This window comes from Pleuronectes platessa, chromosome 13, assembly GCF_947347685.1.
Source record: "Pleuronectes platessa chromosome 13, fPlePla1.1, whole genome shotgun sequence".
In the NCBI taxonomy this organism is placed as follows: domain Eukaryota; kingdom Metazoa; phylum Chordata; class Actinopteri; order Pleuronectiformes; family Pleuronectidae; genus Pleuronectes; species Pleuronectes platessa.
In genome coordinates this window covers 18,122,823-18,148,574 of record NC_070638.1, presented here as the reverse complement: position 1 = coordinate 18,148,574, position 25,752 = coordinate 18,122,823, and the positions used below count along the sequence as shown (strand labels likewise).

At 41.3% G+C, this 25,752-nt stretch overlaps 2 protein-coding genes across 5 annotated transcripts; both read right to left on the bottom strand.

Moving 5' to 3' along the window:
• Positions 1–296: 296 nt before the first annotated feature.
• LOC128454035 (ETS-related transcription factor Elf-1) lies at positions 297–12,619 on the bottom strand. 4 transcript variants are annotated; one of them, XM_053437179.1, is made up of 8 exons: positions 12,358–12,619; positions 8,958–9,378; positions 8,652–8,778; positions 5,170–5,274; positions 4,771–4,926; positions 4,594–4,668; positions 3,125–3,320; positions 297–2,437 (listed from the first exon to the last, which is right to left on the bottom strand). In XM_053437179.1, the coding sequence occupies exons 2-8, from the start codon at positions 9,015–9,017 to the stop codon at positions 1,864–1,866; spliced, it is 1,293 nt and encodes a 430-aa protein (XP_053293154.1). In that variant the 5' UTR covers positions 9,018–9,378; positions 12,358–12,619; the 3' UTR covers positions 297–1,863. The 4 variants fall into 4 exon arrangements, with proteins under 4 accessions (XP_053293154.1, XP_053293155.1, XP_053293156.1 ...); XM_053437180.1 differs by having other exon boundaries at positions 8,958–9,213; XM_053437181.1 differs by lacking the exon at positions 12,358–12,619 and adding an exon at positions 9,379–9,653 and having other exon boundaries at positions 8,958–9,213.
• A 6,230-nt stretch (positions 12,620–18,849) lies between these two features.
• ednrba (endothelin receptor Ba) lies at positions 18,850–25,052 on the bottom strand. The gene is given in 8 exon segments (XM_053438906.1): positions 18,850–19,002; positions 20,004–20,112; positions 20,247–20,380; positions 20,774–20,923; positions 21,414–21,618; positions 22,237–22,349; positions 23,312–23,792; positions 24,773–25,052. Coding segments are annotated over 7 exon segments (1,278 nt in total). The 5' UTR covers positions 23,726–23,792; positions 24,773–25,052.
• Between the last annotated feature and the right edge of the window lie 700 nt (positions 25,053–25,752).

Genomic DNA, 25,752 nt, shown 5'->3' with positions numbered 1-25,752 from the left:
TCATTTGCACTAATAACATATGGCCAGCTTTTAATGATGTTGCAACTATGATCCTATTTTAATCCTGAACCTTTTCACCAATAACAATGCATCATGTTGTATGACAATAATACTTATCCGGGAAGTAAAATCTCAATGTGTAGTTACATGTTAATGTAATAAAATCATTTCCCTCTGACATGCTGCGCACGAGAAATATTAAGTAAATAAGTGTAACCCAGAACACTTTAGTAAATGAGCTTTCCACCAGTAATGCTGGTAAACAAAATGTGGGTGAATAAATGAGCAGGGACGAGTTTCACACGGACAAAATTAAGTTTATTTTCTCTTCTTCTCTTTTCAACACCTTGAGACTGCGTGAAGGCAAACATACGAAGAACAGCAACAAAAACTCCACCTCTCCCTCTGCTACAAGCTCACAAATCTGTTATCAGTAAAACGTAAAAATCTCAAGGGAGCTCCAGATAAGGCAAAAGTGAGGAGGATTCCCAAATAAAAAAAAATCTCAGTAATTAAGTGAAAAGCACTTTTGCATAGGGGGTTCCAGGGAGGGGCAAAGGCACAGTTTGAAACGACTCCAAACCAAGTTTAGCCTCACAGACGCCAGCATAAAAGTCTTACCCAACAGTTTGCATTTGGAGTGAAGAGAACTTTGTAGTCTGGATTTCTGAGGCTAAAGCAAGATCAAGTGAAGAGAAAATGCTGAACTCAGCATTACTTCTTTATAAAGGGCCATTTTTTTTACTTACTAACTTACATAGACTGCATAGTCGTTGCAGCAAAACAAATTTGTACAAACCTGAGGGAGAAAATGGAAACAAGTCAAGCATGTTCACAAACATACAGTATATAGTATAACACACAATACAGAGTTATGCTTTAGAAGTCCATGTAAGCACTCATATGCTGTACTTTATGTAATGTGTGGTAACTCAAGGGAATATGTGCGTGGCATAGACGCTACACTACATGAAGCGCTGTAGCTAAGTAAGACTATGACATAATTTCATTGGTGATTGTCAACAAAAGGCGAGGTCCACTGAACATACATCAGCTATAAACAGCAGCAGTGCTAAATTCCTATTCTAGAAATAACAGTGATCCCTTGTTTTTCAACATTTCACAATACAAACATAATTCAGTAATCTTAAAAAATAATATACAATAATATGGAATGTTTTCCCTCAACAACCTCACGATTTTCCAGGAACAGCGGAAGCGGGGGAGAGGGTGGTCTGAGATCTTCAGGCACTTAAGAGAAGAAACATACAGCAGCGGTAAACTTTAGTGCATCAAGGCAGAGAAATTATTCAGCATGTGACGGTAAAAAGAAAAACGGAGAAGAGCGAGAGAAAAGGCAGAGACGGAGGGCACAGTGTGCACAGATCAGGTAATTAGCTCCATGACAGTGGAGCCCACGTGCAAGCAGCGCGTGTTTCTGCAGAGAGACTGTCGATTCCAGTGCATGTCTGTCTTTGGTGTCTGGTACAGAGAATAACAAAAGGCTGAGATTAAGGACATGAGCTTTTAAAGTCTGCATGTCTACTGAGAAGTCAAACTACTGATCGCTGCCAATTTCCTCTAAACTCAAACACCAGTAAGGAAGGACTGATCTAGCATTATCTTTGTTACCTATGAATAAAAAAAATCTGAAATACAAAATTTATCCTAGATCATTATGCTCTTACACACGTATGATATAAAGGCCCTGGTGTGAACGGGATGCCGCAGCAAAGAGCAGCTCTGTAACTGGACCTGAGACAGTGGAGTGTATGTGCACGTTTTTGGTTGTGGGCTGCTCTGTTCTATTGGTCAGAGCTAGTGAAAGGCACCAGCTGTGAAGTCCCTACTTGTGAACTTTTTCTACCCTTGGTGGGACTTTTCAACGTGCATGTCGGGTGCACCCATGATGTCGACCGCCACCACAGCGGCGGCCTGACGATCGTACAGGCTCCCCAGCAGCTGAGCTGTTTTGAAGACTGAGGCGTGACCGGCGGGATGCAGGGACTGGACCTTCTCAAGGTTCTGGAGGGTCCGCAGCATCTCAGCAGACACTATGGGTAAGTGCTGCTCCTGGATCAGGCTGTTGCTGGTGGGCCGCAGGACAGTTTCACGCTGGCCTGGAGGCCTGGGCGCCGGCCGGGTCCGCGGAGCGGCTGGGGCTCGCACAGAGCTACTAGATGACATCTTCTTTTGTGGTGGTGGGAAATCTTCCTCCTCCACCGATTGGTCACTAGAGGATATCGCGCCCTCATCAGTGTCATCACTCACACCTTCATCGTAGCCACTGTTGTCATAGTGATCCTCATCATCTTCTTCTCCTTCTTTGGTGCTGTCTCCATCCGTGATATAAATCATGTCTTTTGGCAGAGAGGTGAACTGATACACAAGACGCTGGCCTTCCACCTTATTGAGTATCCCCCTCTGGTAGTAGTACCTACATGAATACAAAGAGTCAACATTAACAAACTTAGACCAAACATCACATTTGGTCAGAATTTAATAACTGTTTTTAAGCCCCTGTTCCTCATAAAATCCATCCCACGTTTGAATCTTGAGAAAATAGTATATTATCGAGTTGATTTACAGGAGAGACCTGAAACTGAATGTTTCATTTACTTTTTTTCTCCATTTAGTCTTTAACCATGATCACTGACACAAAAAAATCCATATCTGTTGGGCTCTAATATGAATGCAGCTGTTTCTACATTTTTGTTTACAACATTTACGCTTTGTGATTTATGTGCTTTGAATATGTAGCATTGAGTCAGTTACAGTTTTTGCGTTGTAAAATAAAATTATGTATTTAATAATATATTTTTTTTATAAATATTAGTATATATATTGTATACTTGACTTAAAATATTCTTAAATACTATGTTACTTAAAAAGTGGTGTTCAACACTCAGCACCACAGATACTCAAAGTTAAGAGGCTACCACCAGCCTGGACATGCTCTCATTATTAACTCCTGCTTTGAGGAACACATGAAAGAAGGAGTGTTTAAAGCACTGCTCTTGATCAATCATTATTGGGAAACTGGTCTGGTTATGTCATCATTTTGAAATAAGGATAACAGCATGTGACTTATGAACATGTGATGTTATGTTTGTGTGTTGCAGACCTGAGAGCTCTGCCCATAGTCTCATAATTCATATCTGGCTTGTTCTTGTGTTTGCCCCAGAGTCGAGCCACGGCCTTCGAGTTGACCAGCTTGAAGATGCCTGCGTGGGGATTAGTCCATTTGATGTAGCGGGGACAGACCTGTCGATCCTGTAGCAACTCCATGAGGAACTGCCACAGGTACAGCGTGTTTCCTCCTGAAGCACAAACACAGGAAACATGGTAAAGGAAGGACAAGGACACAACATGGAAAATGACTTCTGTAAAGGCTGTGTTACGAATGTGACTCATCCCCTGTGAGCCATCTAAATCCCTTATTGGACAGTGAATGTTTTGCCCTCATCTTTCTGTTAATGTGTTGACTTTTAACAACCAGGTGTCTGTAGCGTTTACATAAAATTTCCCTCTGACTTTATTTAGACATGACATGACATTTACAGAAAGAGCAACATGTCAATGTGATACTTGTCACCTGGTGCACAGGCTAAAAAGCTTTGAAAGTTGCGTTTTCTGTTTTTTCACTGAGGATTTTAATGATTTTCATGAGTTCAAAGGATGTGTAACCACGCTTCTTACAGTGATAACATTTCATTATTCGGTTCAAACATTTAAATCATTACAATAGCTCATTAAAACTACTTCAACATCAGATACAGTATATCTTGCATTTTATTTATCTATTCATTATCCAAGCACTTTGCAGTGAATGCTAGTTTTTTTTTTTGCCCTCACTGTCATTGTTGGTTTGGGGTTCTAGTTACCCCGATAAGGGGAAACATATAGCGTGCAATAAACTCATTCAGATCCCAAAATTGTAGTTTCAGTCTCTTCTTGATGTCACTCATTTGGGACATGATTGGAGGGATGTTTTACATTTTCTTTTCACAGATATCATGAAGGAAAAATGAAAATGTTAGGCTATTTTTTTCACAATAACTGAATGTCTATATAAAAAAAAAAAAAATGAAAAATGCCTTTTCTCACAGTCTAATCAGCCTTGTTTATATTGTTTGCTTTATTTGTCCAAAACCCAAAAGACATTCAGTTTACTAATATATATTAAACAAAAATGGAACATTTGAATCTTTTCTATTTTTTTTGGATAAATGATCGATCAATGAACAAGTTTTCTGTCACTTCCCATCAGACAGTGAGCAAGGCCTTTATTTAATTTGCCCTTTGTATATTGTATATTTGCAGCCTTTACATCAGTCTTGTGGTATTTATGGCACCATGGCAGTATTCAAAGTTTAATGTAAAATTTACATAATATATTTACATTGTAAATATATTATAGGACAAGTTAAAGTCTGACCTTCAGTACTGAGACTGCTGTTGTGAAATTTTTAGGTAAACATATCTCTGATGCTTATTTATACATGTGACCAACACGTAAGTCCCATTAAACTAAAGTAATGGGATCAATGTCTAACATCGTCTTTATAATTTTTTTTACATTTGTGACAGTACCTTTGTTGTATTTGTCCTTTTTCACTATGATGTCTGGTGTGGGAGACTCTGCCCTGCGATGTCGACGTTTTTTACCTGAGTTGATGAAGAATAAAAACACATAAATAACCTGAGATATTTAACATCTTCATACAAGCCATAATCACACAAGACTTTCTAATAAGAAAAGTGGCTGACCTCTCTTTCTGGTCTGCAGCTGTGTCGCAGGCTTCTTTGTGTGCAACGAGTGCCAATGTGACTGGTCAACAGGTCCCACTATCCCCTCTGCTGACACCATCACCTGGGTAACAGGAGCTGTGATGACATCACCCAGTGACGGTAGGAAGGTCTGGGCTGCAGGGGGCATAAACAGATGTAATGAAAGAGAACAGCATCGTGACCACTGTGTCTATAAATAACATCCCACAGTCAAACATGTCCTACATCAAAAAGAAGAAGGGGTGAGGTTTTACTGGGACATCGTCTCTCTGTTGGTGTGCATTCAACTAGTGTTAACTCAGGTAGGTGTGTGTGTGTGTGTGTGTGTGTGTGTGTGTGTGTGTGTGTGTGTTTGTGTGTGTGTGTGTCTGCACTTACAATAGTGTTCCAGGGAGAGGGTGTCAGAACAGTCCATGTTGAGAAGCGAGTCAGCAGCAACAAGCGTCTCCATGGTCTCCTCTTCTCCACTTTCACATGGCTCCACTTTAGACAAAGAACAAAAACAGGCTCAGTGGGTGGAGGAGGGTGGAAGTCAGGGAGAAGAAAGTTTGTCAAAATGTTGAACCGTTATTAAACACATTCTTGTCTTTCATTGGTATCTAGAAATTGAACTATTTCTCATTTCAGTTATGTGTGTTTTCTGCTGCCATTAAATACAATGAGGACAAAAATAATTTCACTTGTGGTGCTAAAGGTAAGGTAAAACAAATTCAACAGCAATACATCTTTCCATAATGTCTCACTACTCAGGATAAACTAAACTATATTTAAAATAGACTCTTCCTACTGTAGAAAGTAGTTCACCTGAGAGAAGGCCTTTTTCACACCAGACATGTTGACATGTCACAAAAGCAAAAGACCGGTATCATTCAGCTGCTTCAGTTTCCAGCCTTTTTAATGGTGTAAGTAACACTTTTACTTTTCCTGACATACAAAACATGTCGAAATACCTTCTTGCAAAAGGCCTGTTATCCATCTTGGTCATTTCTGTTAGGAGATGCTACTGAATATAACTTTTTAGTGTTGGATTGACGAAAAGTAGACATTCCTGTCTGCATTAACTTTCCATTATAATGATAAATTTTATTCACTTGCAACAACTCTATAATTTTCAATATAGATGACTTTATCTAAATCACCTATCCCTGGTTATAAGCATCAAGAATAAATATTCTATTCACCTACTTTCTACTGGGGTGACGCAAAGTATTTCAGTGACAGGAATCGGAAATCCCCCAGTATATAAACCTTTACTATCTACATGTGCAGTGGTTACAACGTTTTTATGTGATGTTAACCTTGCACACCAAATCGAAGAGTTCAAGCCACCCTTCAATGTGCCCCCCTCTGAAGATGGGATGGGCTTTTCCTGTAATTGTTCAGTAGTAATTCAGTGTAGAGACAGTGGCGAAGATCAATCAGTGATTGCATGTATAACATTGATCCAGTAATTGTCAATGTAGGAATTTGCCGCTTAGAGAAACAGCTGTTGAGCATTTATTTTTTCCATATATTTTATATTTCCATACACTTAAGTATCATTATCCGTACACTAAAGTATTTTTAAGTAGTGTGTGTTACTCATTAATACTTACTGATGCCTATTTTGGACCCCATTGTGGGACAAATAAAGCATTATCGTATCTTATCACAATGAAAGAGAACCTGTGGTGGCCTTCAGTTGTGATAAAAACTCAAAAGGTGTTTAGTATGTCCTGTTGGGACTACTGTAAAAAACATGGTGGCCTCCATAGAGAGGACCCATTCCTGATGTAAATATAAAGGAATTAAATATATAGGGCTCATTCAAGGATAAAGAAAACTATTTAGATGATTACACAATACTGCAAAGATTCATTTATATTTAATTTCTACTAATTGATCCCTTTCAGCTAAATATTACACTCTGGACACAACTCACAATATGATCCATCAACAATCTTTGTTATGCATCACTGGCTCCAAACAGCCAATAAACCTCAGTCAATACACATGAGCACACAGTTAGACAAACAGTACGAGTTTCTTTACTTCTCCACAATAAACAATACAATCAGACGAGAACTTCTTCCACTGATCACATGTATCAGCATACATCTCACCACATGCATGTTCTCGAGGCCACACATGATCGAAGGGGGTGGGGGTGGTCTAGAGTTTTGGGCGCATCGGTACATGTGACGTGTTGCGCCTGTGAAGCGTCAGAAAACATCTGCTAGCTAACAGCTGTGAGCTCCGACACCTTGAGCCGCAGAGAAAGCCCCAGCAGCGAGCTGTCACACGGACCGGACCGGTCCGCAGACACACGACAGGTGGACCGCTGCCTTTTAGACGGCAGGACCCTCCCTGCACATGCCCCATGTCTGTGAGGAACTGCTCTGCTGCTGTTACTGTGCTAAGTGAGCCTCGCCTCGCCATGTCCCGACACCCAGCTGCTGCTCCCTCCAACCAACACAATGTACAAAACCAGGCGGCCCGGCGGGGAAACTTACTTTGAACTGCTAGCAGCGGTGAGGCACAGGTTAAAGCATGTGTCCCTTAGGCAGACGTCACCTCGCCTACATCCTAATGTGATTCATTAACTCTCCCTCACACACACAAGCTCGGGATGTTTTGTTTCACTTCCGGGATTTTTGCGGAGGGTGGTCCATGTGCGAGAGGGTAGACTGCGCGTGCGCGGTCCCGGGCCTATTTCTTCTCGTACCTGGTGACACCTTTTCATAGACAGGCCATGGGTGAGACTTACTGAGAATTCTCAGATCAAAGGTCACGATGATGAATAGATATGAGCACGAGGCAGCAGTTTAGGGGTGTGTGTGTGTGTCTGTGTGTGTGCGTGTGCGTGTGTGTGTTTGTGAAGTTTGGGTTAAGGTTAAGGTTCGGTTTAGGCAAGTAGTGACTATGGTTAAGGTTAGAGTAAGTGTCACCAGTGGTTGTGTGTTTGTTCTGTACTGGTATTGTACAGTAGTATTATTGTGATGTCCCTCACCCTATTCTAGTCGTTACAGAGTTATGGATTATTTAGCACGTGTGTGTGTGGTGTCCAGGTGCTGGCCTACATGTTTTCCTTATGGAGGTTAAAAGCAGGATCCAATGATATGTTGTATAGTTCAGATTGAGTATAGGTTAAGAGTTAAGTAAAGATCGATGTTTAGTTGGTGTTATAGATAGTTAAGTTCACTAGTAACTATGGTTAAGGTCTCCTGGAAATCAATGTAATGTTTTCTGAAGTCATGGAGACACAACTGTGTTTGTGATCACAATTTTACAGCCTCTTTTAACCTTTTCCAACACAAACACTAACCTTGTCAGGCCCAGAGCCTGATAATGATGAGGCAAAACCTCATTTCTGAGCTCCTGGTTAAGGTTAGAGGTCAGATGTGAATTCTAGTTAGGTTAAGGTTAGTGTTGTCATGAATTGGAGACAGAAATCTGTGTACACCGACACATTAGAAGGACTTCTCTCCTTAATGGGTACAAAAAGCCCAAATAAGATAAATCATTAAAGTTTAGGGCAAATTTCAAGGTTAGGGTTAGGGTTATAGTATTTTAATTATTTTACATTAATAATTTAATTTTATTTGTATTACTTGCACTATGATGTATAACGTTTACTGTTGTTTTGTACCATTGCACCTGTAAAGGACTTTGGTCAGCTAAGTTGTTTTAAATGTGCTATATAAATATAACTGACATTGACATTGATAGTAAGTTCCCAGGAAATCGATGTTATGTTACCTGAAGTCACGGAGACACCCCTGTGTTTGTGTTTGTGTTTGTGTTTGTGTGTGTGTGTGTGTGTGTGTGTGTGTGTGTGTGTGTGTGTGTGTGTGTGTGTGTGTGCGTGTGCACTCACTGACCTTTGAGCATCCTCTGGTAATCCTCCTCTGAGTGTGGCTGTTCATACGTTAGTCCTGTATATGAGAGCAGGTGTGGATGAGGAACCTGCTCCACAATCACCGCAGGGTAATCTGAGTGACTGACCAACTGCAACACGCAAAGAAAATGTATTGATTACACCAGATTACAATTAATGAACAACTGATTCCTCAGAAATGTGTGTTCCAACAGACAAAAATCTGATTAGATTAGATCAGATTACAGTTTATTCTCACATTATATTATGATTTGTCTCGCATCGAGACACATAAAGACACAACACTCACCTGTGACATGTTAATGTGGTCACTGGCAAAGTCAAAGATGAGCTCTGACTGCTGCAGCATGGTTGTATATCCCAAACACACAATTGCAAGTCTAACTGGGTGAAAACAGCATCGCAGCTCTTCTCTGAGGAAGTTGATCACTGAACAGGTCTGATGTTGTTTTGTGTCCAGGCAGGTCCGGTGGTTGGAGAGAAACCTCCCGTCGGCCGTTAGAGCAGATCTACCAGAGAGCTCCCATCAGGATACGTCGAGGCTGCTGTGTTTCCATGCAGGGTGAATCAACAGTGAAGAGTGATGTGAGTAAACTAATTGACCAGAGACTAAAAGACGTTACAGGAAGCTCATTCTTGCTCGCTCGCTCTGCTTCGAACTCTCGATGAGGAAGCGGGGACTGCTTAACCGTCGTGTGGTCTGAACCAACCTGAAGAGAAACGAGAACAAACGTGTGAGGCCCAGCACGCAGTGAGAACAACACACCTGCAGTCAGCGAAAGTCAGATTAAAAAAGCTAAAAGCAAATATGCTAGGATCCAAATAAAGAGATGTGGTCAGGCTGATGTGAGGCGCAGTGAAAACAGTCCAGTTTGCTTCCCTCTTTCATATATCTCATTCTTTTGCTCTTATCTTGCCTCTAAAAGAGGCTAAACCAGCAACAGGAAGGAAGCGTTTGCACTGCAATGTGTGACGGGGCTGTGTGTGTGTGCCTGGGCTGTGTGTGTGTGTGTGTGTGTGTGTGTGCGTGTGTGTGTGTTGTACGAGTACGGGGGAGGCAACTGGTGTGCAGCTTGAAACATAACGTTCAAGGTTTTTAAGGCCGTTGTGAGCACATTCCTGACGACATGACTGTGAAGTGGTCATTTAGTACAGAACTACGAAACCAACTCCCCTCCATTAGTCTCTCCCCCCTCGCTTGTTTTTCTTCCCCTCCTCTCTCGCTCTCTGGCCATCACCTCGCTGTTAATTCCTTTAAATCATTTTCAGTCCTTTCTTTTAATTTCCTGCCTGAGTCTGCGGCCCCTCCCTGCTCCTCTGGACTCCACGGTAAAGCTATTCTGATAAAGTGAAGTATTGTAGCCTTGAAGTTAAACCCCAATTAACACTTCAGCTTCTTTCTGTCGAAGATCACGTGAACATTTAGGTTTGTCTCTGGGAACCAGTTGTTTCCAAGACGCTAATTTTAACCACTGCGTTTTCTAGTTTTTGGATCCCATTTGTCCTCAATTTAAAAACAATATTTTTATACCCCAGCTGCTACACATGAGGCAGAGTGCGAGTGTCTTTTTCTTTGACTTTCGTGTGTGTGTGTCATGGAGCCACAACATGTTTGGGTCAGTTATCACACAGGAAGCACAGCTCAGTTAGAGGCACCGCTTCCTGAGTTCCTGTGCCAAACCACTGCCAGCATCTCTGCCTGCAGTGACCCCCTTTGCTCTCGACTTCCTACTGCGTGATCAGTGCTTTGGCAAACTAACGCCGTAACTAACGTAGGATGCAAGGGAGGTGGAGACTAGTTCAATATTGGCAGTAGTCAATAATAGTCTGTGTGCACTATGCAATGCTTTATGTACGGAGAAATTAAAGCTGAAACATTACATTATTTATGAGACCAATTTAAATAGATTTATGATAATATTTCTATAACCTAATATTTTTCCTTCAACTTAACTTATTATATTTTCAAAATCAATCTACAAGGGAAGGAAACATAGGAAAACACTTCACACCAACACCATAATATCAACTCCTCTGCTCAAAACTTAATGTAATAAGAATCCAATAGGTTTTGTAGCAAGATGGACATGTGGGGATATGCATGGAATTTGTATTAATGTTATTTTGTCAATCACATTTGCAATACCTCCTTGTTTGTTTGTTTGATTTTTTTCAAGCAAGATTACGCAAAAACGACTAAACATATTATCATGGAACTTGGTGGAAGGATGTAGAAGGAGTCAGGGAAAAACCCAAACATTTTTTGTATGGATCTGGATCAGGGGATTTAAAGAAAATGTAATTCTTTAACATAACTAAATTCTTTGACATTTCCTTGTTTCCCACAGGAAATAATTCATGGCTCTTGATGAAAAAACACAATTATCCGGGCACATTTAAGGGTCTGATAGATATCACCTCTCGCCCAATGTCTGCTTGGATTTTCTCCAGCTCCCCTTGTGACCCTCTATAAAAGGAGAATGTTTATAGATAATGGATGATTAGATAAATATTGCCTGGGAAAATTACAGGTAGTTTCTCGTCTACAGCAAATCACAGATATAGTTAAATTAACTAACATGAACTGATTATGTTTCTCCACACACCTACTCTGACTTTCTTTTCAAGTTGTTTGCTCAACATCATTAACGGATTGCTGCATTCAACCTCCTAACCTGTCGATCAGGCTCTGGGTGTACAGGATGTCAGGCTAAAGCTAGTGGCAGTGAATAAATGTAGCACAAAACACGCAGAGAGCAGCAGGCATTTTTGATGCCACAGCTCCAACGGAACATCAGCCCGTCTGACACTTTCTTTGACTTGTAGCCACTGCTGGCTGCCATTGTGTCACGTGCATATGCTCATTGTTAGTGTGCCCCGCAGCCAGCTGCTTCTATAGAAGAGTCTTTAACAGTATAGAGGCTTTGTTCATCAGCACTCTGGTCACATAGGTTTGTCTCTGTGGCCTTGGCACTGGGATCTGAGTCTGTGAAGTGGCTGCCAGGCCCCTAAGGACACTGATAAGCCCCCATAACATTCATTCCCCGGTTTGTGTGTGCGAGAGAGAGGGAGAGAGAGCGACTCAACGAGTGAGATAGAACGAGCGCGGGTGTGTTTGACAAAAAAAGGCCACAGAGTGTGTATGTGTCTGTGTGTGAACTAGGCCGGGCTGATAACAGTATGGAAAGTGAGGGAGGCACTGATAAGCCCCTCCTGTTGCTTGGGGTAACTGGGCCTTGTTAAAAGAACACAGTGAAATATGCCATGTGCGTATGTGTGTGTGCCTGTGTGTGTGTGTGTGTGTGTGCATGTGTTTGTGTGTGTTTATGTGTGTGTGTGCCATAAGAGTGTGTGTGTGGGTGTCATAGGCTACCTTTGGGGAAAGAGAGGGTAGGAGGAGATTGAGGGAATGGAGGTGGTCACAACACACCCATGTTTTTCCAGGTGCATTTGTATGGGTTGCTGTCACTTAAAGAAAATCATATAGCTGTATGTTGCAGTAGTTATTTTCTGGCAGAGTGATTTAAAAAGTCTCACACTCCCTCAGAAACGCACACACTTCCAAAATGCTTTCACTTTCCCTTTAGCACATGTCATACAAAATAAAGCCTCATTTTCTTTAGTTGTTATTATGTTTTTCCACTATAAAGAGTAGATGTGTTCAATGGAATACAAAGCTTGAGGCTTACCTTTTGTTTATAGCATGTGTCTGTATGTGGCAAAGCAGCAGCTGCCTGGAGGATCCAAGTGAGGAACGGAAATTGCTCTCATCCCTTTTTGGCCAAACATAAACCTTCATGTGCTCACAGACCTGACCTGGGATCAGTTACCGTTCCAGTCTCCAGAAAGTGCCACACATACTTCAGATCTGTGGAGATCGTGTTGATTTCCCCCCCCCCTGCTCTCTTCAGCCCTTGTCAGGATATTGCTTCCTCTTCTCTCTTTTTTTTTTCCGGAGAACTGCCCCCTCCATGAGATCTGATTGGTTACCTGTGTTGTGAGTCAAGGTAACCCATAGTGATCATTGTCAGTGTGGAGCAAATGTAAACATGGGCGTATTTGCAATGTAAAGCTGCGGAGAGCCATGCAGCTGATCTGCAAACAGCCCTTTGTTTTGATGAGGGTGGACAGCCAGTGTCGGATGTGTGTGATGAGCTCACTAAATGGCATATTAAATCATTAGAGCTGCTTCTACTAAACTCAATAAGATGTGCAGTATGATGAAGCTCTGTTTGGCACCTTTGGCAGTTAGCGTTATGAATATAGGCTGAGAAATGGAGACAAGAAAATGGGCAGAACTACAAAAAAGGCTTGCAGCCAGGCGGATAGGCACTTTATCCAGTCCCTGATGCTCCCTAGTGGCAAAACCTTGCACCGACACCCTTCACAACAGGTCTGATCCAAACCCTCATTGACCTCCTTTGGTTCCTCTAACAACAAATGGAACAGAAGCCTATGTGAACATCCACCCTGAGGGTTCCACTAACACTCAGGGGTCTTTTACATTCTATGCGATCACTGTCACCACTGTTTCATGGACGTCATTAGCTCTCTCATGAGAAGTGGGGCCTCCGCAGCCAGACCTGCTGTCTCTGTACACCCGTGGCTGGATAACTATCACCTTAGGGAACTTTGTCGCACATCCTGCATCGTGCTCGGCCATCACATGTACACAAATACATGATAAGCATGGAATATGCGTGATTGGATCTCTGACAAAACTCCCCATTAATTGTGTTCTATCCTGTCCCGAGAGGTTCTTTTCAACACAGAAGAATGTGAGATGATTAATGAGTATGCATAATGTTACGAGATAGACACATTTGGCAAAGAATTTCATTTTGTAAGAGTCAAATTAACGCCAGGAATTTCATATTTGAATCTTTTTTCACCGCAAGCATGCATCTGATCTCTATACATCCCGTGTAAGTAGGTGGAGCTGATCTGATAAGACAGAAAAAATAAATAAACAATCTGCGACTCCCCTTCATTCTTTCATTTCTTTTTTCCCTCACTTCTGCAACACAGACAACTTCAAGAATGTGCTGGTTTGGCTCAAACCTCCCTTATTGTTTTTATAAAGTGGCAGAGGGCAGGGTGTGATTATTACAATGTGTGTGTGTGTCTGAGAGATGGAGAGTGGAATTATTATTGAGACGAAATTAAATAGATCCTAACTCTGAGGTAAAATCAGTTTTAGTTCATGTAATAATCACAAAATGAGTTTGTTTTTATTCAATGCTGGAAAGCAGGTACAGTTTGTGTAATTAAGATACTATAAGATAATTTGCCGAGGGCCCTGTCACGAAAATGAATCACATACATACTGTGTAAAGCTGAAATGATTGTGGACTGTAGAACAATTCTGTGAAGAGGGTGGAAACATATTGGAGGGTATTGTAAATCTTCTTTTGGCTGAGGGTTGGGAGGACAGAGGAGCACAAGGGTCATCCTAATTGTTTATGAATTTCTAGTCTTATATTAAAACACAAAACAAAATATACTCCCTTGTGCCTGAGTTTATAAAGTTGAACTTTGCCAGAGAACAATTCTGTCAAAATTAATAAACTTCATGAGTTCCAGACGATCAAATAGTAAGTAAATATTTATTAAATTTAATCTAATTTGCTAAATCTCCGATCAGGCAAATTAGATGCCTCATTACCTGAAGGCTACAACAAGCTGTTCCACTCCAATCCACCAGACAGTGTTGATGCAGAATAGTGCACAACAATAAAAGACAACAGAAGGTTCTACAGTCAAAATATCTTACACGATTGACTGCTTTGCAAATGGGATTATTGAGTTAGCAAAAAAGCATATTCAAAACACCCGAAATATTCGTCTTAAAGTAAGGGGACTGAATTTTACGAGTTTTTGCAGAGTACTCAACCAATCAGGGATTTCAAGGTAGATTGTTCCTGAAAAACTTTTTTTTAAAATTCTCTTCAAGTCCAGATAACCGTCACTTAATAAAGCCGTCTGAAACTATTCATTTCAATCATCAACTGAAGGACATAATTGGCTGGCGAATCTGTCTGTCACTTACCAACCTGTCTGCCCTATGCACACCCTGCCCATGACTGGAGTCTTCGGTCGGAGAGACATGCACCGCGCTTAAACATTGACCAAAGCCAGAAGTCAGCGAGCGAGTCACGGAAAAGTCGTCTTCAATCAGTGCTTAGTCTGTGCGTGTTCATGTGTTTTGCAGGCATAGACTTCACGGTGGGGTTGATGGGAGGAAGTGGTGGAAACGCAGAGCTCCTTCAAACGTTGTTTCTGCAAAGGAAATTTGAACACCCCCTCTTATATAAATAAAAAAGGTGTTTCAGTGTCTGTGGTTTCCAGTCTAAAGAGTTCCTGTTGTTGGCCTCATCTGTTCATCTGTGGAGGGGTGTGATTAACCATGTTTAGTGTCCTTCATCAACCATTCAAATGAGTGTGAAATCAATGTGTGAGACCAAAAACAGCACATCAAATTAGACAATAAGTCTCATACACGTGCACACTCACATGCATATGGACGCACTCACCCATGCATCGATGCAGTGACTTCAGCTCTCACACTTTTGTTGTGTGTTCTTGCAGGCAGTGAGTGTGTCTAAGTCTGAACTTGATTCAACATTTTTCCCTTGAAGTATTTCCATGGCTGAGCAGATCACAGGCAAAAACTCACAGACACACATGCACGTCCATGCTCATAATGAAAGCATATTTTCTTTGTTCTACCCAAATGTGAGCAGAGGCTATGCCAGACTGAAAGCTCTCCTCCTTATGCTATCAATTCAGAATAAATGTTCTGAACTGAAGAAAGCCAGTAAGTCTTATTCGTCAACACTGCACATGCTCTTAACTTGTTAAATATCTTTCAGTGTTTTCAGATGACATCAAAAGACAGGCGTGAGAGTCAAAGAAGGTAGAGGTATGTGAGAACACAGACAGCTGTACAAGTACAATAAATATCAGTTTAAATGCTTATAGGGTTTAGATGGGAAATTATGATATACTGGACAATGCTGTGTGCAACAAAGGCTCAAAGAAAGAAGCAAGTACATCCTCTCAGATATTTGAAAGTTAAGTCAAACATCATGTTCCTACAAATGCTGTTTTTGAATGCAATTTGCTGGGGGAAAGTCCAGCTGAACCTGCTGTGTAAATATGCAAATGAGAGGATAAAGGACTTAAAAGAAAAGTGAGTGAAAGTGAAAGAGGCCAAACCATGTCTGTTCCTTCCCCAACCCCTGAGACCCTGACCCAAAACTATCAGCCCTCCAGTCCAGCCCTGCTGCAGTACTTTCTGCTGGCTCCTGAAACTGTGGGAAAGCAGAAATGAACCATATGTGGTGTCCAAATATACTTTTTTTGTTGCCTCTTCAGGGAACTCTTCCAGCATAAACAGAACACCTTGTCAGGACCAGTACACCTCATGGGAGTCCTATGCATATAAGGTTGGGTACCGAGCTCTTTACCTTGAGGGATACTAACCGGATTACGTTGGGACAACCAAGCACTGATTCCTGGTAAATGAATCAGTGAGATAGCGAGTAGAAACTAATGAGAATCTATGCAAGTGGCCTAAGTATTTGTACTTAATCGCTTGTGTATCTACATAGCAAGCTACGCTACTTTTCTTGAAAGGTGTGCATAAGGCTATGGTGTTGATAAATGGAGTCAGAAGCGAGCTGAAAGCGATCTGAAGTGTGGTTACACTTTTCAGTAGTATCAGCAATATTTCCACCTGGTTAAACACAATATATATCTAAAAGCTGAACAGTGTTTGATAGCCTGCAGCCAGGGCCGAAGAAGTTGAACCTACCATGGATGACGAAACTTGCGGAATCAACTCCTGATAATTTATCAGTCAGTTGGATGAGTTATGGTTCGAGAAAATCTTCTTGTCCACTGTTGCTTAGCCAGCACTATGGTTGGCATTTTCTTCTTCTCTTGGTTTACAGTTGGATAGCAAACAACTCTAAGGTGCACTCCACCTCCTGTACCTGTTTTTTCATTATGCATTTTCCCCCCGGAGGTGAAGTTACATTGTTTGGTTTTATAGAGCGAGCAAAGTACAGAAAACTGTGCTGTTGGCTAACAAATTCCTACTTCAATCCTACTAATGAGGCACAACGTCATCACTGAGGTCCTGGCCCAGGTTAGGGTAAGTGGCTCGGGAATGCTTCTAGTCAATGAGTGTCCTCATGAAGACAGTAGTACAAGAATGCGTGTGTGTTTCTGTTTGGAGAAGGACATGGAGCCTTACTGGTCCATCCAGAGTTCAGTGGGCTTAGTGAGTCCACAGTGTTTGTGGAGTGAAGAGGAGATCCCAGCAGAGCTCACCCGCTGAATTTATCAAAACCTTAGAGTAGCTTTATTACTAAACAGGTCACTTTCTCTCATTAACCTTTTGGCATCTATCTGCTTCAAGTTTTCATCTTCACTTTCCTGCTCCTACTACCAATACAAGTGACGTTAACTCTCTCTGCAATAAATTGCTGTACAATGATGTGGACTAGAGTTTCACTGCTCGTCCTCCATACATTGCATTGAAGCCGTTGCACCTGTATGTTAGAAGAAAAGAGCAAATGACAACATCATTACTGTTCTATGATGTCAGTAGGAGCTCAGTGTCAGTATCCCCAAGCAGATACATCAGTTGACTCTCTGCTGGAAGAGATAATTTAAGATGGAATGTACTGAATGTGATTTCTCTTATAAGAGCTGATTTCACCACCGAAGGGTTTGATTTAATGTCAAACCACACTAAAATAGTTTGAAAACATATGGGAGGCATAGACGCAGAAGGGTTTTGGGATGAAGTGGAGACAGGAATGTAGAGAGAAAGGGTAGGGCAAGAAGAGGTAGGAAAAAAACAAGCAGAAAAGGAGTAAAGCCAAGGAAAGCGGATGATGAGATGAGTCGAGGAGGGATAGTCACAGGACAGAGAGCCCCTTTGACGGTTAATGTGACATGCGTGACACTGGTTTAGCCTAAAGGAACATTCCCAGGTCAGCGCTGTGTGTGTGTTATGGAGAAAGAGAAAAAAATAAAGAGATCACAGTAATGTCCTGTGTTAGCATTCACCATCACATGATGCCGCCTGCTGTCAAACTTAAATCAAAACCACATGAACAAATGCGCACACAGATGCACACACACACACACACACACACACACACACACACACACACACACACACACACACACACACACACACACACACACACACACACACACACAAACCCACTAACACAGAATCAGGCCACTATAACAGGCAATGCTAAAATACTCACAGCCATAAATGGTTATGAGCAAGTGTGTGAACTGATAATGGCAAAAAGAAAAAAATTATGCTTTTCCTTTTTTTTTCTTGTAAAGACAAATACAGAATTGAATGCTGAACTACTTTCTTATTTATTTTCCTCATCCTTTTATTTATTGCCACACCAGCTGAGGTACAGGTCAGCTGAAGATAATGTTGAGAAAATACAGTCTCGAAAACACATACAGCCTCATGAAAAGGCCCAATATTGAACAGTATAATACAACAGCTGAGTTGTCACACAGCCTATAAACACACAACATCAGTAGTTCAGTAAATAGTGGGAGAATGACACAGAGAAAAAACATACAAAGGCACTAATGTGACAAATGATTAAGTATGGACAAATGCTCCGTTCATACATGAATTTTAAGGGAAACAAAATGTTGTTCTGCAGAGTGTGGAGCCAATACGTAACAGCATCACACTCGAATATCGTCCATGCAACGGCAAGCTTATCACAAGACTCATAACATCAAAGTAACTCTCACTATCCAGGCTCGGCGCCTGAGGAACTGTCTTTGCTAATTCACCCTTGACCCCCAATTTTACATAAACTTGTGCTGAACATTCCCCCTTCTTGGTTCTCAACGTTTTGTGTTTTCTCACACTTTTTCTGAAGTGCACTGATGCTTTTTGTCATCTTGGATGGAGTAGAATGTACAGCGCCCCATAACGATAACTGCTCAGAGTTTAAGGTCAAAATGAGGCTTGATCTTCAAAGGAATGTCTTTTCGTAGACGCAGGGGACCTCGGATGACGTTGTAGATAAGGCAGGATAGAGTCAGTCAGCTATACTTCATTATCTTGTTGTTTTTATTCTTTTTTTTTTGTTGCTGTCATCATGTCTCCTGCTCCTTTCTCATTTCTGGGCCTCTCCTCATGCTGTGGTAGATTTGTTGGTCATGCGAGAGTTGCTCTGGTCCGAAGCCCGATCAGTGACTTTCAGCTTCATGCACGACTGTTTCTCATCCATTAACATCTCGGCCGGTAGACACCAGCAGCACAGGCTGGACTAGAGTGGGGACAAAAGTGGCGAGAACGACTGTAAGGAATAGGCTACGCAGAGGAGAACACAAATAATTAGAGGAGTGTGATTGTATTTAAAACTTGGTAAAAGATGGATGTGAAATAGGGGGCTCCTTATTTTTCCTGTTTGTCTTTTTGATAGGACAGCATTTTTGAGGAATCAACTTTCTTTGGAAGAACTAGATTAAAAAGATTGTTCCACATGAAGCTGATTCAATCAGCTAGTTGGTTACTGAGTCTGGCCCACAACTGATTGTATTTACTTCTTTTTTTTCTATATAGTTAATACACATACACAGTCAGCTACTTATGAAACTTTGTAATTGTAATTTGTTTCCTTCAGAGAAAGCTAAGATAGTTATTTCGGTCCTTGTCTTTATGCCAACCTAAGCTAGCCAGCTGCTAACTTTAGCTACATAAAAACATAAGAGTGATATCTTCTTTATGAACGTCCAGCTTCAAAATACACAAATATATCTTTCAAAATGTAAATCGCTTTCACGATGCATCTCCTCTTCCTCCAAAAATGAAGCTAAAATATTCCACAAAGGAATGCCACCATCTTGTGCCAAAAACATCATGTAGACGTCGTTAAGACATTTAGACATTTGGACGAAAGAGTTTGCGCAGTAGTGGTCGGGTTGAGGAGCTGCCAGGTGCTGTCGATATACGCTTGACCAATGGCGAGTCAGTCTCAGCTGTCTGATTAAAACAAAACTACTGGGAAAATGAACACTCGAATGTTTATCATTTTAATAAGTACTACCTAAATTGACAGGAACCATTTTCTGTGTGTAGTTTGACTTTTTAGTTTGGTCCATGTCCCATCCACTAACATGGAGAACACAAGCTTTTGACCTTTTCTGCAGCCAATCACCAGGGGGAATCAAGATGCTTTGGCTTCACTTTTACAGAGCAGTCATGTCGTCCATACGGTCTATGGTATATTTCTCTGAGACATTTTTACATTGTAGCAGAGTAACTTACCCTGAAGCAGTTCTTGAAGCGCTTGCTGACCATGTAGAGGGCGATGGGGTTGATGCAGGAGTTGATAGATGCCATGTTGATGCCAATGTAATCCAGGACCAAAAAGAAACTAAAAAAGGTGATAGAGACATATCAGTCTTCTACGTCCTCTGGCCTGGGGGGTGATTCCGTTTTCCTTCAAATCATCTCTATCATTTATGGTTCTTTTCATGTGCACTATGGAAAATCCATTGCCTCACATACCTGAGAAGTTCACAGCGGTTTGGGTCTTTCTCATCATAGATGGTCAGCTTCAGGATACGGCTGAGGTGCAGAGGCAGCCAGCAGATAGCAAAGACAAGGACCAGGCAGAAGACTGTCTTGGCCACCTCCCTCCGCTGAACACACACACACACACACACAAACATCTATTAATCACTGTAGGGTAACTACTTTGATGGTTTGGCAATGAAATAGCCGTGGTGAAATCCTGGCCACAAAGTAGATTGGAAACTTAGATTTTTGGAAACTAAAATATTAATGAAAAAATAAATGAAATCCATTTTAAAGGGGAATTATGTTTTACATCAAAGTGCAACAAGCTTGTTAATTCAAAGGCTTGACATTATTTAATTTTGTGTTTTTATGGTTTTGGGTCAGTATACGTCCATTGTGTGCTTGTCCTGCTCGTAAATTAGTATAGTTTCACTGTATTTCTTAACCCTCAATATGACATAATTTCTTACAATGATTAACAAATAGGCTGAGTTAAACAAATGCCATCATCGAACCTGTTTGAGGTGATCACTAAGAGCGATCTGGACGCCATTCTTCTTCCTCAGCATCTCACAGGTCATCAGGGTGTAGAAAATAGCCGTGCAGGCCAATGGTAGACAGAAATATGCACTGAACAGCCACCAGTCCTTTGCTGATTTATAAAACTATAGAGAGAAAATAGGAGAACAGCACAGAATCATGCACTGACATCTGCACTTAAGAGCTTGGTTTGAACATTAAAGGTTCTGAAGTTAAGGGGGGGAGGGGGGACTCCAGGGTGTGTCTCAAATTCAGACATATTGACCTACAATAAAAAAACTATTTATCAAAGTATCTCAGTGAAGTTAAAACACACACATGCTCAAGTGCTGCAGGATTTTCTGTCAGCCCAGAGAGCAATAACTTTGAATTTCTTTTCAACATAATCTCATTTCTGTAGAATGGATTCAACTGTGATTTGTCCTGGAAGCTTCCACAGAACGACTGTGTGCATCATTCACACAAGATTCAGCCTAATGTGCCAACTTGCACATCTGCATCTTTGTGCCTGTATGTGTCAGTATAAATAACATCATGTACATGCAGGTTTTTCAGCATGGGCAGCTGTGTCAACATGCACTATTTTTCTCCATCGTGAAGGCCTTTCCCCCTCACCTTCATAAGCTCGGCTTTCTGCATTGGGTGTAGCAAGCAGATCCTCAAGTGTTCTCCTTTGTAGTCCATAGTGATCATGTCAAAACCTATTGCCTCTGGCACAGCCAGGATGATGGATATTATCCAGATGAGAGCTATCTCAATAGCCATCCACTTTGGAACGCCAATACCTTTGATACGGCTCCAGGAGGCCACGGCACGATACCTGAAAATACAGCATATGTGCAATCAGTTCACAAAACATTGAAGTTAGATTTTTGGGAAATAGATTTAACTAAGACCAATGGATAAATACATTAGAGGTGCTCCTTGCCTGATTTGTTACCTTTACACTTTTCTCTCGTCTTATCTTTGCATTTAACTAAGCTAAACGTCTCCTGGCTCTAGATTCATATTTACTGAATAGACACGAGAATGGCTGTGATGTTCTTATTTAACTTTTGACAATAATCAAATAAGTGCATTGTCTAAAATGTCGAACTATTCCTTTAATAATTTCATCTTAGAGTATAAGTTTAAAAGATGTGCTATTTTGTACTAATTTCAGAAACCTTGGCATAATCGAGCTGATTAACCAATTTCATCTTTTATTCCAGTGGACGAAACTGAAATTTGTATTTTATAAATACCATAATTTCAATTAGAAAAGCAATTCCAAGCTCTCAATCAATTTTACACATTTAAAAACAGCAAGTAGTAAGGAGGTCAAAGGTTACATTTTCTATAACACTTCTGTAATTCCTGACCCTAGTAACACTAGAAAGTAAAAATATAAGATAATCTCAAAGTAAGGGTTATTTTCGGTTGTCAGCCGGCTGTTTACCTGTCAATACTCAAAGCACACAGGCTCAGCACTGTGATCCCAACTGAAGCTTTCTGCACAAACGGCACCAACTTGCACAGAGCCACACCGAACGGCCAGTCTTCTGCGAGGAGCTGGAGAGAGTTGGAGACAGACAGGGCTGATGATTGAGTTTTGTCTGGCTTCATGTTGTTTTTCTAGCCTCAGCCCATATGTGCATGAACTTTAATTTATGGTTATCTTTGAACGTTCAATTTTTTCCTGTAAGCATGGGACTTTTCCTGCTCGCTTGCTTTAGGCCCTTTAGATTGTCCATACCACCCTGAGTCTCCTGTCTCTGCTGTGGTATGCAACCGTGACCAGTTGTTTTAACATGCCTGCCCCTAACCCAAATAAACAGATACTCTCACTCTCTGTCTCGCTTATACACACACAGGCGCACACACACAGAGACACACAAATGCTTCTTTATAAGGATTCTCTGACTCTCTTGTCATAATGTTTTTCCAAGTGCCTCTGACTCTAACCCCTAACCCTAAACTTCACAACAAAATGCCAAACCCCCAAAGCTTACCCTACCCCTAACCTTAACCTAATTCTAACCTGAACCCTAAAACCAAATCCGTTAAACAGCCCTTTGAAGGTGCTTCAGAAAGTGAGGAGCTGCCAAACCTCTGTAAGGTCCAATGGTCAAATGGATCCTCACAAGGAGAGAAGTACAAGTACACACATGAACACATGCATACACACACACACACACACACACACACACACACAAAAAACCTGACAGATAATAAATAACATGCCATGAGACACAGGGATATAGCGGGGCTCAGCATCCAGTGAAGTAATAACATGTAAAAATGACTTGGAAGCCCCCCTCTCAAGAGTGTGTATGTGTGTGCTCTGGTATGTGTGTGTCAATATGCAGCAAAATGACCTTAAATGGTTATTTATGTAAGAGTGTAACAAAAACAAAAACTGTATAAATTAATGGGAGTTTTAAATAAGCTGAAAGTGAAGTGTTAATAAGTGCAGCAAATCATCATCATTATTCTGTCAATAGGCCTCTAAGGTAGAGGCTTTTTTACTTTACCTTGTAAACATTAATGGGAATGCCAATGATGATATGCAGCAGGTCCCCGAGTGCCAGGCTGGCGATCAGGATGTTTGGCCCGTTGCGCATGCACTTATTCTTATAGATGATCCTCAGAAGAGTGGAATTGCCGATGATACCGACAACAAACACCAAGCAGGACACCACCGTGTTGATGTACTTGAAGGTGTCTCGGATTTCCGTGGGTCCAGTGCACATGGGAGGTAGCCGGCGACGGGGCATCGTCATGTTGGGCCTCACAGGACCCTGCACGTCCCTCTCAACAAGCCCAGGCCTCTGGGTTACGGGAAGAGGGTCTTGGGGGACTTGTTTATTTGGCTCCAGCTGCCCACTGGCCACGAGGATGTGACCCGTCAAGAGTAGCAACCCCAAGCAGAGGAGAGGAGTCTTCATCCTGGACTTTTTTTATGAATATGGCTTTTATTCAACGGGGGCAAAAACTGATCCTCTTTGAGCACGCCTGGAATACAAATTGCAAAAGATTACTGTGTGCAGGTCTTTTATATGAAAGTATGTGACTGTCATTTGACCACATGAATATTAGGCTCCTGGATTTATTATGTTGCTTTAGCTCCCTTCGTAACATTATAATAATCTTTTTAAAGGGGTGGGGGGAGAAAGGTTTAATTTTACCTTTTGGCTGAAATTGGGTAGTTTGACTTTGTGGGGGAGTAGAGGAGAGTCTTTTATTATGTGTGCATAAATTATGTGAGCCTCAATGCATTGCAATATGCAATGCATTGAGGTATTGAGGATAACTACTGAGCGGGCCACATGGCAGTCTATAGAGAGCCATACAAGCCAGTAGCCAATCAGATTTATCCTTAGCCTTTGCGTTCGTTAATATTTTTGTTGGGTGTTTTGCTGGCTGTTTGGATTGGCTCCCAAGGTTTTGGATTCTCTCTCTCTCTCTCTCTCTCTCTCTCTCTCTCTCTCTCTCTCTCGCTCACCAACCTGGATCATGTTATAATCATGCAGCTTTTATAAATATAAATCGAGAGAGAGAGAGAGACGGCAGCGAGCACTCGGCACACATTCAAAATTTCTCGACAGGAGGAATTTTCTAGTTCTTATTATTTCAGCCTAGTTTATAGATATGAACTTTTCCATAGTCAGCAGAGAACAGTTCAGTGGGTTATTCATGTGGACCGTGTCGTTTCATGCTATCCACATTATTAGTTTCTTTAAGACATTAAGGTCAAATAGAGTGTGCCCAGTTAAACAAGTTTTTGTAGTTTATCTCTGTTACATTATTTTTGATCTGTTGTGCTTCTTTTTTAATCAAGAGAAGAGTTCACAAAAATCATATAAGCCTTGGAGGGCCCCTCTGCAGTGAAACAAATTGTTTAGCCCCTGACTCATCACCATAATCATTTTTATACAGTCCCTAAATCCATCAATAAATGTCCTCCAGTCACGGCCCCTTAAACTCTTACTTACCTAACTCCTGACTGAGGTAGAAATTCTCCAATGTTTACGCCTCTCAGATCAGACTTTCCCCACAAACTTTTAAGCTCTCAGGACAGAGAAATGTTCCCAAAGTTGAGGGAGGCAGTTCTTGCAGAGACAGTCCAGTCATCTCCAACATCAACAGTCCTCTCCTTTTCTGGTGCCGATGTGATAAAAACAAAAGCTTCAGGTCTGTGGTCCAGAAGCTCCAGTCACCTCCTCTGGTAGTCCTGTCTTCTCCAGCACTGGCTGCTGTGTGTCGGTGTAAACAGTATCAAGAGTCTGCTGAGCTGATCCCTGTCCTCCTACCCCTCCTCTTTTTATGGAGAAGAGGGGGTGGAGGAAGATGTAGAAGGCTGGCAGGATGTTCACAACTTATCCCGTATTTATGCCCTTGTTTTGATGGAGGGTAAAGTCGTAGATCAGTTATTGTGTATTTTTAATGCTCACTGATCTGTTCATAATCTCTTACTTATATTTTATCCCCCAACACCATCATCTGTAACTTTGTCTGTAGGCATTGATAGCTGCTATTATATTTGTCCTGTTAAAGTATTGAAGGTTTACCCAGCTATTATTCTCTTTGCTAAGCTAAGCTAAGCTAAGTCAAACAAAACGCTGTTACCACCATTTGATATTGAACCATTTCCTTCAATCTACATCCACAACAATTCTATCACTTGGACTTTATCAGGTGTGCTGTCAGACTGTAGATAACTACACCATGTTTGTCCAACTGATACTAAAAAAAAAACTGAAACAATGTTATCTGTCAAACCTCGTTAAAATATTTAATGGGAATAGATATCAGCATTTTGGTTACGGAGGCCACACAACATGTTATTAACCAAAAGAAAGTGTTATGAAAATTTTAGCAGAGAAAATATTACAATATTAAAGTTGTGTTAACTTTGAGTTTGGTAGTTTTTCCAGCGCCATCTTTATTGAATTTGGGAGAATGCAGGTTTTCA